Source organism: Cuculus canorus, chromosome 9 (assembly GCF_017976375.1).
Source record: "Cuculus canorus isolate bCucCan1 chromosome 9, bCucCan1.pri, whole genome shotgun sequence".
NCBI classification, from domain to species: Eukaryota; Metazoa; Chordata; class Aves; order Cuculiformes; family Cuculidae; genus Cuculus; species Cuculus canorus.
The window spans coordinates 27,804,925-27,818,582 of NC_071409.1; the positions used below are offsets into that span (position 1 = coordinate 27,804,925).

At 47.5% G+C, this 13,658-nt stretch overlaps 2 protein-coding genes across 16 annotated transcripts in view; one reads left to right on the forward strand and one right to left on the reverse strand.

Annotated features, from left to right (window-relative positions):
- The window catches only part of ANAPC13 (anaphase promoting complex subunit 13), a 259,639-nt gene that overhangs the window by 236,397 nt on the left and 9,584 nt on the right, over positions 1-13,658 (forward strand). The gene's annotated exons all lie outside the window — the stretch shown is intronic.
- The window catches only part of CEP63 (centrosomal protein 63), a 77,874-nt gene that overhangs the window by 53,976 nt on the left and 10,240 nt on the right, over positions 1-13,658 (reverse strand). For 7 of the 15 annotated variants that reach the window (XM_054074048.1, XM_054074036.1, XM_054074042.1 and 4 more), the window contains 10 exons: positions 11,973-12,098; positions 10,994-11,107; positions 8,398-8,631; positions 7,766-7,911; positions 7,037-7,171; positions 6,294-6,408; positions 4,265-4,462; positions 2,487-2,692; positions 1,615-1,906; positions 187-521 (listed from right to left, as the gene is read on the reverse strand). In XM_054074048.1, the coding sequence (XP_053930023.1) occupies positions 342-521; positions 1,615-1,906; positions 2,487-2,692; positions 4,265-4,462; positions 6,294-6,408; positions 7,037-7,171; positions 7,766-7,911; positions 8,398-8,631; positions 10,994-11,107; positions 11,973-12,098 (1,746 nt within the window). In that variant the 3' untranslated portion in view covers positions 187-341. Of the gene's footprint in view, positions 1-183; positions 522-1,614; positions 1,907-2,486; positions 2,693-3,779; positions 3,876-4,264; positions 4,463-6,293; positions 6,409-7,036; positions 7,172-7,765; positions 7,912-8,397; positions 8,632-10,993; positions 11,108-11,972; positions 12,099-13,658 lie in introns of those variants that run through there. The other 8 variants (XM_009570190.2, XM_054074040.1, XM_054074041.1 and 5 more) reach the window with 8 other exon arrangements.

Here is a 13,658-nt window from a genome sequence, read left to right on the forward strand (position 1 = left end):
AAAAAGAAATTCCACTAAGGGAAAAACACAGGCAGCCAAAAGGAAGAAGAATTATTTTCCTTGTTACTGTAAACTACTCTAGGGGGGAAAGGATGGAAAAGGTGTCAATCAAAGTTCCTGGTGCAAAGGCAAGATAAGCAACAAGAGATTTACTCTGTATATTTGCATGAAGAAGAGGTTAGTTTCCGTTATGTTTTATTTCAAGGCTTCCACATGTATAAAATTTTAAGCTATAAAATCCTCTCAAAGTGGGAGATGCGGCCTGTACTCGAGCTGCAATGGCAACGGGTTTGTAGGTACCTCCCCAGCTGCAGTGTGGGACCGTACCAGTAATCCAGCATTCAAGTCCCGTAAGAAACATTCTGCTCACAGTGTCCGAATTTCCTCACTATCTTTGCACTCTCTCTTTTCAGTTCCTCAATGTGAGCATTGAGGCTCTCCAGGACGTGCTGGGATCTCAGTTCTTCCTCTTCCAGGTACCTTGCAGCTATAGATCCAACTGAAGCTGTAGGCAGGGGGCTCTAAAAGGAAACAAAGGGATATCAGGTATCCTTCAGTCCAAGTTTCAGCTTCTGAAGGGCTCTCATGTCACTCGTCTATTCAGGCAGACTAAGCACTCGGCTCTCATGGTAAATGTCCCACCCAACAGGCTCCAGCCAACAGCAAGAGCCTCCCAATCCAGGAGTTCTGTCCTGTGTGTGCCAGTGCAGCCCCACGCTTCAGTCTACATCTTGCTCTTTGTCTTCATAAAGAGCTGTGAGCAGATCCTCTCGGAATACGGGTTTCAGGGCAGGCAATGAACGGCCAGACCGGACCCACACTGGTGATCTGTTTTCCTTTATGTACTTCCGCTGCTTCCCAACCATGTCCTCAAGTGCCACAGCCACATTTTTTTCACCACTCCAGGGATGGAGACTCCACCACTGCCCTGGGCAGCCTCTGCCACGGCTTTACCACTGTCAGCTATTTTTTTTAATATCCCGTTCTAAACTTCCCCTGGTGCAACTTGAGGCCATTTCCTCTCATCCTATCACTCGTTACTTGGGAGAAAAACCCAGCACCAACCTCATCACAACCTCCTTTCCAGGAGCTGCAGAGAGTGATGAGGTCTCCCCTCAGCCTTCTCTTCTCCAGACTAAACAGCCCCAGACCCCTCAGCTGCTCCCAGAACCTCTGGGCTCCAGACCTTTCACAGCTCCACTGCCTTCCTCTGGATATGTTCCAGCTCCCCAGTGTCCTTCTTACTCAGCCCTCTCCTACAGACTCACGCCAAAAGGCAAGGCAGAGCTCTGATGCGACAGCAGCAGTACATGGTGCACACTGAAGCACAGCACCAGATGGAGAGGATCCTGAGCCCATGGGATTAGCTTACCAGTCACACCAAACATAAGCCCTTCCCCAGAGTTCTGAAGAATAACCATATGGCTCCCATTGTCTAGGTATGAACCATCGGCAGCAGTTTTGCTCCCCGTTTCACATTCAACCTTTGCCTAAAGAATCACACACACCACGCAGCCAGACCACACATTCGAAAACCTGTCTCCTTTTGCCAGATGAGACGCTAGCTGCATCCTCAGCTCTTGAACTGCAACCAGCTTCTATACCCCTGCTTACCAAAGGCACAGACTCTCTCTGATTATTTGCGGGGGACTGCTTAGATGCTTCATCTGCAAAACCTCTGTCGTTGTCCAGCACATGGAGCACAGAGTCCATTCCCAGCAAGGCACCCAAAGCAAATGACTCCGAGCAGTTCTTCCTGCTGGTCTGGGTGGGCTGCTCACCCTTCTCAGAAGTCACAGTTTCCATTTCAGCAGCCCCGCATCTCTGGGGCTCCCCTGGATGATGCTGAAGAGTCCCATCAGGCTTGTGATGTTCATCACATTTGAGTTGCGCTTCCCGAGTTGTCCTGAAAGGCAGGTTTGAACACAACGGTTCAACAGTTGGCCTCTTAGACATTGAACTTCAGCAAAATCTCACAGATCTAACAATTAACAGGTTACTAATGGCCCGGGCCATCCAAGCTGGCTCCTGTTTCCATAGGACTTGCACATGCACATCCAGTCCCCAGGGAATTCTTTCTCACTATCCTGCTGCTACATATACTAATGACTACAATACTGCACCAGACAGGAGTGCAGCCACCCGTCACAACTCTACTCCCCACATCAACAAGAGCACACACTGCCGCTCAATTGAAGAAAAAGGCAATGGCAGTCAAAAGACAGTCACGCTCGCTGGTTTCGCAGAATGCAAACCAGCTGGGACTACAAGCTACTGCACTACAAGTAGCATAAAGGCAGGTTCCAAAAGGGTCCTTTGTGTTCTCCCATACATACTACATGCTGGAGACAGATACTATACATGAAGCTAGCCATTAAAAACCCACACATCCCCATGCCTTCTTCACCACAAAGCTAGCCATTAAAAACCCACACATCCTCCTTCACCATGAGGCAGTGGCATCACTGGGCTTACACAGCACTCACCTACACTGCACATCCCTGGCCTCGGGCTCTCTGTCTTGCATGAGTGGAGCAGGGCGCTCAGGTCCATCCTGGCAGTCCTGCTGACTGAGCTCCAGCTTCGCTCTGGCCTCTGCTAGATCCTTCCGCAATTGCCAGTTCTCTGACTTCAATTTATTGAGTGCAATAGCAGCGTCTTCACCATGAGCTCTCAGAGTGACATCTTTTCCCTAGCAGGCAGACAAGGGCTACAGTCAAAACTTCTGATTTGCGAGTCCCCGTAGTCAAACCCAGAGCAAAGGCCAGCAAGCAGTTCCTCAAGGCATATCTAAACCCAAATTTCACTGGCAAAATTCTCAAGGCTTTCAGAAAAGCAAATAAATTCTATACACCTAATTGTGTCTGCATCCAGACACACCATGCTGTTCTTCCTCTTTCACCAGTGGATGCTTCTGAAGGCAGGAATATACAGACCAGGAATAGTTCAGATGTATCTGTCTCTGGCTTTGGGACAACAACAAGGACTGTATGACCTTGAGTTGTCCTCTAGCTGCATATCCTGCAATTCCCTCACTCATCTCAGCTAAGAAGCCACTTGGCTGAGCCTGGGCACACTCGGACAGCACCCCAGAACCCTGGCTGTGTCCGAGCAACTCTCTGGCTATTAGAGCAGTCAGCTCCACCAGACACTGCCTGCAGGCATAAAGGAACACAGTGCAGTGGCTTAGCTAAGGATGACAAGCAACTGCACTTCCCAAGAAACCACCTTCCATGGGATCTACCAGCAAAACTGTTGGCAAGAACACTTCTAGATCCTCTCATGCCAAATAGCAAAGGCCCATGGTAACGACTACAAAAGGCTGTGCATACGCCTCCCCACCCACCTTCTCCCTTCTAGGCTGGATATCGTTTGCATAATTCCTACTCGTGGGACATTCCCACTTCTTTTTGCCCATTCTATTAAATTTAGATGCTTAAGTCATTCTCATCACTGCTGCTTCTAAAATGGAAATGCAACAAAATGTACTAAAGACTGTGGGCCAGACCCCATGGAGAAGAAACCAAGATGAGGGCTCTACAGTGATATTTTCTGCTGCAATTCATTCTCCACAGTTCCCCTCACTACTATAGTTCCCCTCACTACTCTAAGACTGAACAAGGCGTTCGGTGTTCCTGGCCCTGTTTCCCCACTAATTGCTCCTTTCGCTTGGGTTTTAAGCTCACTGAAATCTACCAGGCACTGTGAAAGGCCTGGGCAGACGATTCCTACTCCCAGGCAGGGAACAACAGGGGCCCCTTTCCGTCTCTAACATGCACCTCTAGCACATCACATTTCCCTTTCTCCAGCACCTCTGAGAGATGGCAGTTTTCCAGCCTCAAGGTTTCCAGCTGGGCCAGAATTACTTGAAGAAACTGAGGCAAACAGCAAGTTCAGAAGAAAGAGCACAACACAATGCCCACACCACCCTACAGGCATTTTCCACCCTCAATTCAAGTCTGGGGCCACAAGTCCTGCACAGACCCTACAGAGACCTTGCAGAGCTGTTTACTTTTGTTTTAAACCATGCTAGCATGAGTGATCTCAGAGAATTCTGTGGGATGCCAGTTACAGGTTTGAAAAAAATCAGCAAGAGAGATGCAGCAAACACCATCAATTAGAAGACTTCATCAGAAGGGTCGCAAAGTCATTTATCAGAAGCTGAAAAGAGAAGAAAACTATTAACGCAGCTAAAAGCTAGGGAGGTATCCCAAGCCTTCAGGTCCCTTAGAGACACAGCAGAAGAGCCTTCTGCCTTTTTTACCCTGTGCTCCACCGCTTTCCTCTCTGCTTCTCCCAGCTCTGTTCTCAGCCGTTGCTCTAGGTACGATGTGGTGATGCTTGTAGATGTGATTGAGATGTCCCGCTGGAGTAACTCATGTGTCAACCTGGAGATTTCCCTTTTCATCCCTTCCAGCTCACTGCTGTGAGTTTGTTCAGCTCGAGAGAGCTGCTCTTTCAGCTGAAGGAAGATACGCACATACCACCCACAAGCTTTTAAAAGAGGTTTCAGCAAAGAAGCAGAAGTTTTGTACATGGTAACATGAAGTCTGAATACAGGAAAACAAAAAGCTCTATGTAACAAGCCCTCTGTGCATGCTTGTCCTTCTTGGTTGAAAACCGCCTCATCCCAATCCTTTATCACACCACAAATTGCTGACAAGGCACAAATTACATGCTGTGGAGAGCTCCAGAAGAGCCGTAACCAATCAAATCGCAGTCTCTGTAGTTCACCTGTCTACCTCCATGGCCAATAACAGATTCCCAAGCATTTACCAAGGTAACACTTCCATCACATAACCTTGCAATTTGCCACTCCACCCTCCTGAGCCAGAGAGGGAATCTTTAAATAGCTCTAGCCAGCCTCTGCTTCCATGAATTTGCCCTAAGTCTTTCGAATAGCTATCAGCTTGTAGCAACTGAAGCTATCCATGGCAAGCTTCCAAGAGCACAGGGTAAAAATATACCTCTTTGTTTTCATAAATCCATTTGATGACCACTAGTCCCCAGATTATGAGAGAATAATCGCTCCCTGTTGACTTTTCACATGACAGGCATGGTTTTATTTTTAGTATGTTCAATCTCATTTATCCCTTCTCCATTTTGGTAACTCCTATTCCATTCAACTGTTCCTCGTATTAAAAACACTCCATCCTTTTGGTCATCTTTTTCCATATCTTATCTTGTTTTATTCCATCCTTTTTGAGCTGGCAGACCTGAACCGCATACAGTATTCCAGGAGGCACACCGTGTGTTTATTCAGTGACATAACAGAACAAGACCAGCATCATTTCTCCACTAGCATTCCGTTCCATCAGCCAGAAACATTAACCACCCAAACCGCCAGGATTTTTCTGCGAATTACAAGCATTTTAGAAAATTGAACCAGATGATCTCTGCCTGGCCATGTAAATATTACACGAATGGTGATTTATCTCTGTGTCACCTCTGTGCCTCCCAAGTATATAAAATAGAAACAACCATAATAAATCTCTCTTTCCTCCCCAACAGCACGAGGTTCATTTATTGTGTGGCTGTTTAAATGTGTAACCAAGCACGCATATCTGGCAAGATCTGCACCTCTGTATATTGAGAGTAAAGGATGAAAAGTTTTCACAGGAGGGAGGATTTTCACTCAAGCCCAGTTAAGGTTTCTCTTCTAACAAGGCTCCAGTGAGAGCTCTCACAATAACCGATTTACACCACTATTAAAAGCCACGCCTCTTGGAAGGTCAGCCTCTATGCGCATAGAACCTTACTAGGGTGAGGTCCTCGAGGCAGATAAGCTGCTCCCTTTCTTCCAGCCCCTGAGCTCCTGTCTCAGTAACAAGCCAGAAACAAACTCCCTTATTCACATAAGGACTTGAAGACATTTGAAGCCCTGTCTCAAGTGTGACAGGATATATTACGGCAAAACCTATTCCCTTCTGGTTCTTCATCCTGTTGGGAACCTGTATTAAGTTTAAACTCTGGATCCCAGGCCTTAATTTCTAGGCGTATTTGCCCCTCCAGCACCAATTCAGGTATCTCCACACCATAAAATCCTGCACGATGCCAGGGTAGGCCTAAGAGATGCTCACAAAGACAATCACACAGCCACATGCAGAAACCTGCAAACGCATCCTCTCAGCTCCTTCCTACCCTTCAGCAGTGCCTTCTTAACACCCCTGGCTTTGATCCCACCCTCAGCTTTGCTAACTGTGCACCGGCAGTCTCTGCAGAGGCAAGAGACCCATGGAAACGGCTGACTCCACAGGGGTCTTTCCTGCTCTCCAGGAACAAAGGGACATTACCTTTTTAATCTCTGCCTTTGACTCGGTGTGGTGCTCTTCCACTGACTGCAGCTCTCTGATACTCGCATCCAGCTCTTCGCTCAGCTGTACACACAATGCGTTTGAGGACACCAGTCTGGATGACAAAGGTGAAAATACAGATTAGAATACCCCAGGGAAGAGGAGGCGGTCAGAGAAACTCTGATCTTCCAACCAGTCTTCTATGTCTGTCACAACAGACACTAGACTCTCAGCATGGGTAAGCTCCTTACCGATCCTTTGTCTTTGTTTACCAAAACCATTCCAAGAGACCAGGAAGCTGATCCTAGCAAACAATAGCTGTGCCTTGTTTGGTTTTTTTACCACAGTAAGGTTACAAACTTCCCATGCAAACATTAGTTTGGAAACCACAAACAGAGAGGAAGACTTGTTTATACTCCTTATCTCACAGTAAGGTCCAGATCTGATTCCTAGCCGCTGACTGACAAAGGTTCCATAACCTGCTCCCACTGAAGGTGCTGAGCCTCAGCAAGCTACAACACCAAGCACGCCCGCAGTGTGCAGTGAAAAGCAGCCACCAATTAGCAAAACACTCTCACTAATGAACTGCAAAATGAACAGCACTTAGTTGCATCAGCTCTTTGATATTTCAGACAAGCCAACAAAAATCAGTGGGACCAGTTAACTTGATAAATACAATCTAGCAGGTATTGTACTGTTATCCCAGTTTCACTGCACATGCAGGGAAGCAAGCGGCTGGCTACCTGTTCTCCAGGTGAGTCACCTCTGACTGCAAGTGCTGTTCCTTCTTCTGGGCATTTTGCAGCTGCAGCAGCGCATGCTCCAGCTCCAACCCCGGAGAAGACAACTGCTTCTCCCGCAAGCGATCCTCCAGAGCCCTAAGCAGAAACATCAACTTTAATCTCAGTTCACTAATGCAGGGAACACAGACACCACCTTCTTGAGGTGACAACTGTGAACATGCAAATGTGTCAGCAGGATGACAGACTACGCTCGAGTTCAGGCTGACTGAAAAAGCCAGCCTGAACTAAATCACAGAATGTTTGAGTTGGAAGGGACTTCAAAGCCCATCCAGTTCCAGCCCCTGCCATGGGCAGGGACACCTCCCACTGGATCAGGGGCTCCAAGTCCCATCCAACCTGGCGTTGAACCCCTCCAGGGATGGGGCAGCCACCACTGCTCTGGGTAACCTGGGCCAGGGCCTCCCCACCCTCACAACAAAACATTTCTCCTTCAGATCTCATCTCCATCTCCCGTCTGTCAGCTGAAAACCACTCCCCTCATCCTATCTCTGCACTCACTGATCAAGAGTGCGCTTGTGCACAGCACTTGTGAGGAACCACAGGTACCATTCTATGTATCAACCAATGCTGATCCAGTTGTATGAAAACACTTCTACCATCTTCAGTGGGAGAACATGGAATACTGGTATGGATTCAAGAGCATAAGTACCAGGGAGGCACGGGTGCTACCTGATAAGGACTTCTTTTGTGAGAAGAGATTCTGTCACCCTGGCCAGCTCTTTCTGTAACTGTTCCTGGTGCAGCTTGGAGCTGTCACTGAAATCTTCCTGAGACTGCAAGGTTGCTCTAAGTTCCATCTTCTCATCCTGTAGCACCTGCATGGGAGGGAGAGAGAATGACTGCTGCAAGATGGACCAAATCCATTTGTTGTAATGTGAGGACAGGTTAATCAGATTTTTAAGAAACCCTTGGAAATGCTGCAGAGCACCTCATGGGTACAAATCCCAGAATTCCAGAATGGTCAGGGTTGGAAGGACCCTCTGGAGCTCATCCAGTCCAATCGCCTGCTAAAGCAGTGTCACCTCAAGCAGGTTGCACAGGAGCGTGTCCAGGCGGGTTTTAGTATCTCCAGAGAAGGAGACTCCACACCCACTCTGGGCAGTTCATTCCAGTGCTCTATCACCCTCACAGGAAAGAAGTTTCTTCTCACGTTCAGAAGCCAGAAAGCCAGCTTTGAGGCCAATGGGAAACCAATGGGAAACCTTACAAAGGCTCTAGATGAGCTCTGGGATGAAGAGCCTTCCTGCCATTTAACACAAGCACTGCTTTACCTTCAGTCTCCTAACAGGTCCTCCACTGACCTCTAACATTTTCTTGGACTGCCTTAATTCTTCCTGAACTCTTTGCTGATCTTCCAGAATCATCCGATTGCTTTCGGTCAGGTCATCCACTCTCATGTGAAGCCTTTCCACCTCCAACTCGTTGGCACAGATGGTACCGTTGGCCCTCTCAAGCCTGCTGGTTAAGTGCTGGATTTCAGAGCGGCTAGCCAGCTCCACCGACTCCAGAAGCTGCTTCTGATTGGCAAGCTGAGTCTGCCAAAAGCAATTGGTATGCATAAAGCTACACTATAGAAAACACCGTTATCAAAACTGCATTCAAACTAACTGGTGATTTCTTTGTATAAGAAACCACCACCTCAAAGCAAGCAATGCTACCTTCCAGGGAATTTGGAAAAGGATCTTTTCAGGGTTACACGATGGATAAAATTTCTGAAGGCAAACAGAACTAAAAAGCTTGAGGGGCCCTGTGATTGCAAAACAGCATCTGAGCAACAAGGCTCTCAAGCCACTCTGAGTGTGAACTGTCTAAGGACAAAGCTCCCTATGATTTTCGCTCATTAACCTCAGGCTACACCAGGAGAAACGGCAGTACGCAAGGTCTGCAGATACCACACACAAGCAAGAGCACCCACTCGCTAATCCCCCACCAGGACATAAAGCAGCTCCGGGTGCACAATGGAAAACAAACACAACGCCCAAACAGATCAAAAACCCAACCTGGTTGCAGCAGTCAATTATGGTTTGCTTTATGTAGCCAATACCTGGTTCTGATGGCTTGTGAGAATGCTTGCTTTGAATGTCCCTTTGTTTTAGCGACAGACAAAGAGAGTTACAAGAAGCACATGAGTAGCAAGCACTATATGGGCTATAATTTATAGGCACAATACTTTATTTCACAGCATTTCTTTCCACCTAGCTAGCTGGTGAAATTTAACAAGCCAGCTCTCCTTTAAGCTTCTAAGAATACTCATTTCCTCTATTCCCTTTTTGTACAGCACCTTATAATCTTTAAAGGCTGAAACAAAATATTTGAGTAGTCCTTTACTCCCAGCTTCTCGGAGTAGCAATTCCTGTCAGCTTCAAGGTCACCACATGCCTTGATTTGCCACCTGACACATAATGCCTCGTAACTGAGAGCACTCCAGGAACTGTGTGTTTGTGAGACTATGGTATAATTTTGATTACAGCCTTTTCATTATTTGAATTGTCCTGACAGAAAATGTAATCAGGAGGGGCAAGAGTTTAAAGCACAGCCTTTTTCCACTCAAGACAGAGTATCACACTGCCTGAACATTTAATTGCTGCTTTAAGAAAACATTTAAGCCACCTCTTATTTCCAGCCAAAGAACATGCAGGAGAGCACAAAATTCCAAGTTTCACCTGTTGACTTTAAAGGCTGCAGAAAGGTGCTCACCCTGGGTAAGAATGCCAGGCTCCCCTGTGCTGCACAGGAAGATAGAAGGGGACGCTCACTGAAAGAATAGAAAAGGGAAGCACTCCATGGTCACAGATCTTAGCTTGACCTTGTGCCAGAGAAACAAGCAAGCATACAAAACGCATAGACACATCCAGGGCAAAAATATAGCACTTTCATGCTGGGCATTTTAAATCAATTGACTCTGTTCACAGCACCCATGCACCAAACTCATCTGCATCACTTAGGAAAAAATTCCCCACGCTCCTGCGCAGTGAGCGGAGTCCTTTGTGCTCAGGCTACTAGCCTGCACTCCGGCTACCAGCCTGCACTCCAAGGACACAGCTGCTCCCAGACAATGGAGCCAGCAATGATAGAAAGACGGCGGAGCAGCAAGACCTTCTGCTCAACGACTCTTGCTGCATTTGTAGATGTACCAGTGTCAGCCTCTCACACAGCCCCCGTCACAGCCAGCTTCAATCCTGTCATCACAAGCTTCCTCCTTGCAGGAGCTTCCACTCAAGAGCAACTCAGGAGCCCATTAAGCGTAAAGTCCCCAGCAAGAGCTTCTTATCAGTGTCTGCTGTGATTGTGTCAGTGTGACTTCATGGCTGTGCTCTGGGTCAATTCATCTTGCTCTGCTGCGGCGCTGCTCACTCTCCGAGCAATCCACTGCACAGGGGCAGCAGCCCCACCACTAGTTGCCCTTAAAAGACTTTTTTTTTCAATAAAAGAGGGGGGAGAGCTGAAAACTGCTGTTACTTCAACACTTTGCAGAAGTGTCCGTTGTAGAGGAAGGCTGTTTCCCAACATCATCCTCGGGACTGGACCTACACAGCAGATCTCTATCTACAGGCAGGTACACAGCTCTGAACTAGACAACATCATGTAACAGCTACTTTAAAGCGTCCTACGCTGTGGGCTCTGCCTCTCAGGGAAAGCTACATCCTACTACTTCTCTACTAATTAGAAGGGTGGAGAAAGGCCGGGGGGAACGACATGAGGTACACCCAACCTCCGTTGACAGACTACAGATTTTTTTTCCATACAAGTAAACCTTATTCCAACAGTACATTAGAAGTCCTTCCAATGACAACCTGAGCTGGATTTGAGCCTGAGCAATCCCACCAGCCTCTCCCTCCCTCCCCTCCTGCCTGCTGCCACAAACACAACAAAACTTTCAGCAGGTATTAATAGTACCTGAAGGAGCTCAGACTGCTTCGTCAGTGCCTCCCTCTGCGCCTCCAGCGATGCCACCTGCTGCTGGTAAAGCAAACGCTGCTTCTCCCAGTCAAGTGATTTTTGTCGGAACTCCTGCAAGGACAGCAGGGATGGCTGGGAGCAGTATATCTTCGCAGCTGACAACTCTAGTTCCTATCCCTGTTTGCCTTCCCTCCCCACCATATCCTCGTGCACCCTTTCCCACAGCAGGGAAACCATTAGCCAGTCATCAGATGCACCAGCTCAGCAGTGTAAAACCCCTCACACACTGTGCCTGCTGTATTTCTTTCCCTCCTGAGTTAAAACGTGTCAATTACTGCTGTTTACAAATGCTAAGTGCTAACAGATTCATGGCTGGTTGCATGGATTTGCTGTCAGAGGTTTAACAATTCAGACTGGCTTTAGCTTCCAAACACGCTGCCACTGCAATCACTAGGATGGCAGGTATGAGCTACACAATTTTAATGCTAATCTCTGGTCCAGAAATCGGACACTGCCTCGGTCAGGTGTGTTTGTTAACCACATCTTCAGGGGACAGTAGAAGAAGAAACAGCGTGGTTGAGCTCAGCATAGCAGAAAGATTAGAAGAAGAGACAAGGTTGAGAAGTTGCTTGACACATTGCTCCCTCCTCCTCAAAGAAATGAGATGACAGCCTCACCACACTGGAATCTGTTCCATTCACGTAATTGATTACCCTTCCAACACCTTCTTCCTTTCATTTAGTCAAAGAACAAAAACAGTGGCATAATTTGCCCTGTGTACTTAGAGGTCCTAACGCAGGAAACTGTCTTCATTACACAAGCAGCTGAGAAGAGCTACTTCTGGAGAGCAGATTGAGAGTGCTTTTTAAGCAAGATTCATAGCCCACCTCCTACTTGACTATTCAGTCACCAGTGAAGCCTAGAAAGACAGTTAATACATCCAAACTTGGATTAGCACTTGTTTTTCATTACATACCTCCAGCTTCCTGGTCAGTTGGCTCATCTCAAACCCGTTCTCCCCTTGCCTCTTGCTGGCTTCTCCTCGAGCTTCTCTTAGATGTTTCTTCTGCAGCTTCTCATAGCTCCTTCTCAGCCTAGACAACTGCAAGGGATACAGCAAAAAGGCAGCTTTGCCCAAGGCTCAAGGCAAGAATTACACACCTCTGAAAGAAGGTACACGAAATGGCTTCACACAAACAATTTCCCTCATCAAGGCAACACGGCTTGCAAGCAAACTCTTCCAGTTGTATCATCAGCCTGTTGTGCCAAAAGGACTGCAAAATATGCTGAGTTGTGTAAGAGTAGTGAGACACCACTGAAGGCTGGGGAACGGTCCGGAACCCATGGGTCCTGGGAGTGGCTGAGGGCCCTGGGGCTGTTCAGCCTGGAGAAGAGGAGGCTGAGGGGAGACCTCATCACCCTGAGCGGCACCCAGAAAGGAGGTTGTGGTGAGGTGGGTGCCAGGCTCTTCTCCCAAGTAACACCTGGCAGGATGAGAGGAAATGGCCTCAGGTTGTGTCAGGGGGGATTTAGAGCAGTATCAGGAAAAAATTCCTTACTCAAAGCCATGACAGAGGCTGCCCAGGGCAGTGGTGGAGTCACGAACGCTGGAGGGGTTCAAAAAAAGTGCAGTCATGGCACCGGGGGACATGGTTTAGCAGGCACGGCAGGGTTCAGCTGATGGTTGGACTGGATGAGCTTAGAGGTGTTTTCCAGCCTTAGTGATTCTATGATCAGCAGCTCCAATTAGACCTCTGCCTTACCACTATTAAAATACAACTGCAATATTGATAAGATGGAGGTCAAAGCCACAAGAGCATGGCATCCATCCCCTAGGTGGTACCCAAAGCAGGAGGAGGCAATGCCCCTGGCCGCTCTCCTCACACAGAGGGGCACATCACCTCTCGCATTGGGGTGGGTAGCTCTACACAGAGGTACAATTTCTTACCTGATTACAATAATGAAGCTCAGGTGGGAACAGGAACCCCTCCGCTTACTGGGAGAAGCAAGATTTGAGAGTTGCCACTACACATAGTATCAACACTACTTCATCTGTCATTTTCTGCTTAGATACACTGCATATTTCACAATGAGTGGAGAATGCCAGCAGAAAATATCACTCCTACGCCTACTGCTAGAATGCTAAAGTCATATCAGAATCAGGAACGAGGAAAAAAACTCTTGACATTTAAATGACCCTCAGTGCAAATAATCACCTGCAACTCGCACAGGACTTTACATCTGATGAGCTCCCCTCGACTCAACGGTTAAATAAAAAGTTCCCAAACAGCCATATGAATTTGAGAAGTCATCATTCCCATTTTAGAGACGGAGAAAGCTGAGCCCACAGATGAACAGAAGGACTGCGAGTCTGAATCAAGACCTCACGCACTGGTCACAGGAGGTTCTCCAGAGCCTGGAGTCAGCAGAGCACTCGAATGCAGAGATGTGCTTAGAGCCAATGTACACATAGCTTTTGCCAAACAAGGCTGAAGACTACAAGTTCTCATAACAACCTCAGCAAGTTTGATGCTGTACCTGTAATTTTACTGGTAATGGTGGTCAACTGAGACAGAAAGACTTCCCCAAGCAGTACAAGAACAGAAGACTGAGGGATGTTGGAGCTTAATGTCCTTGTATTAACACTGTGTGGGTCAGGCGC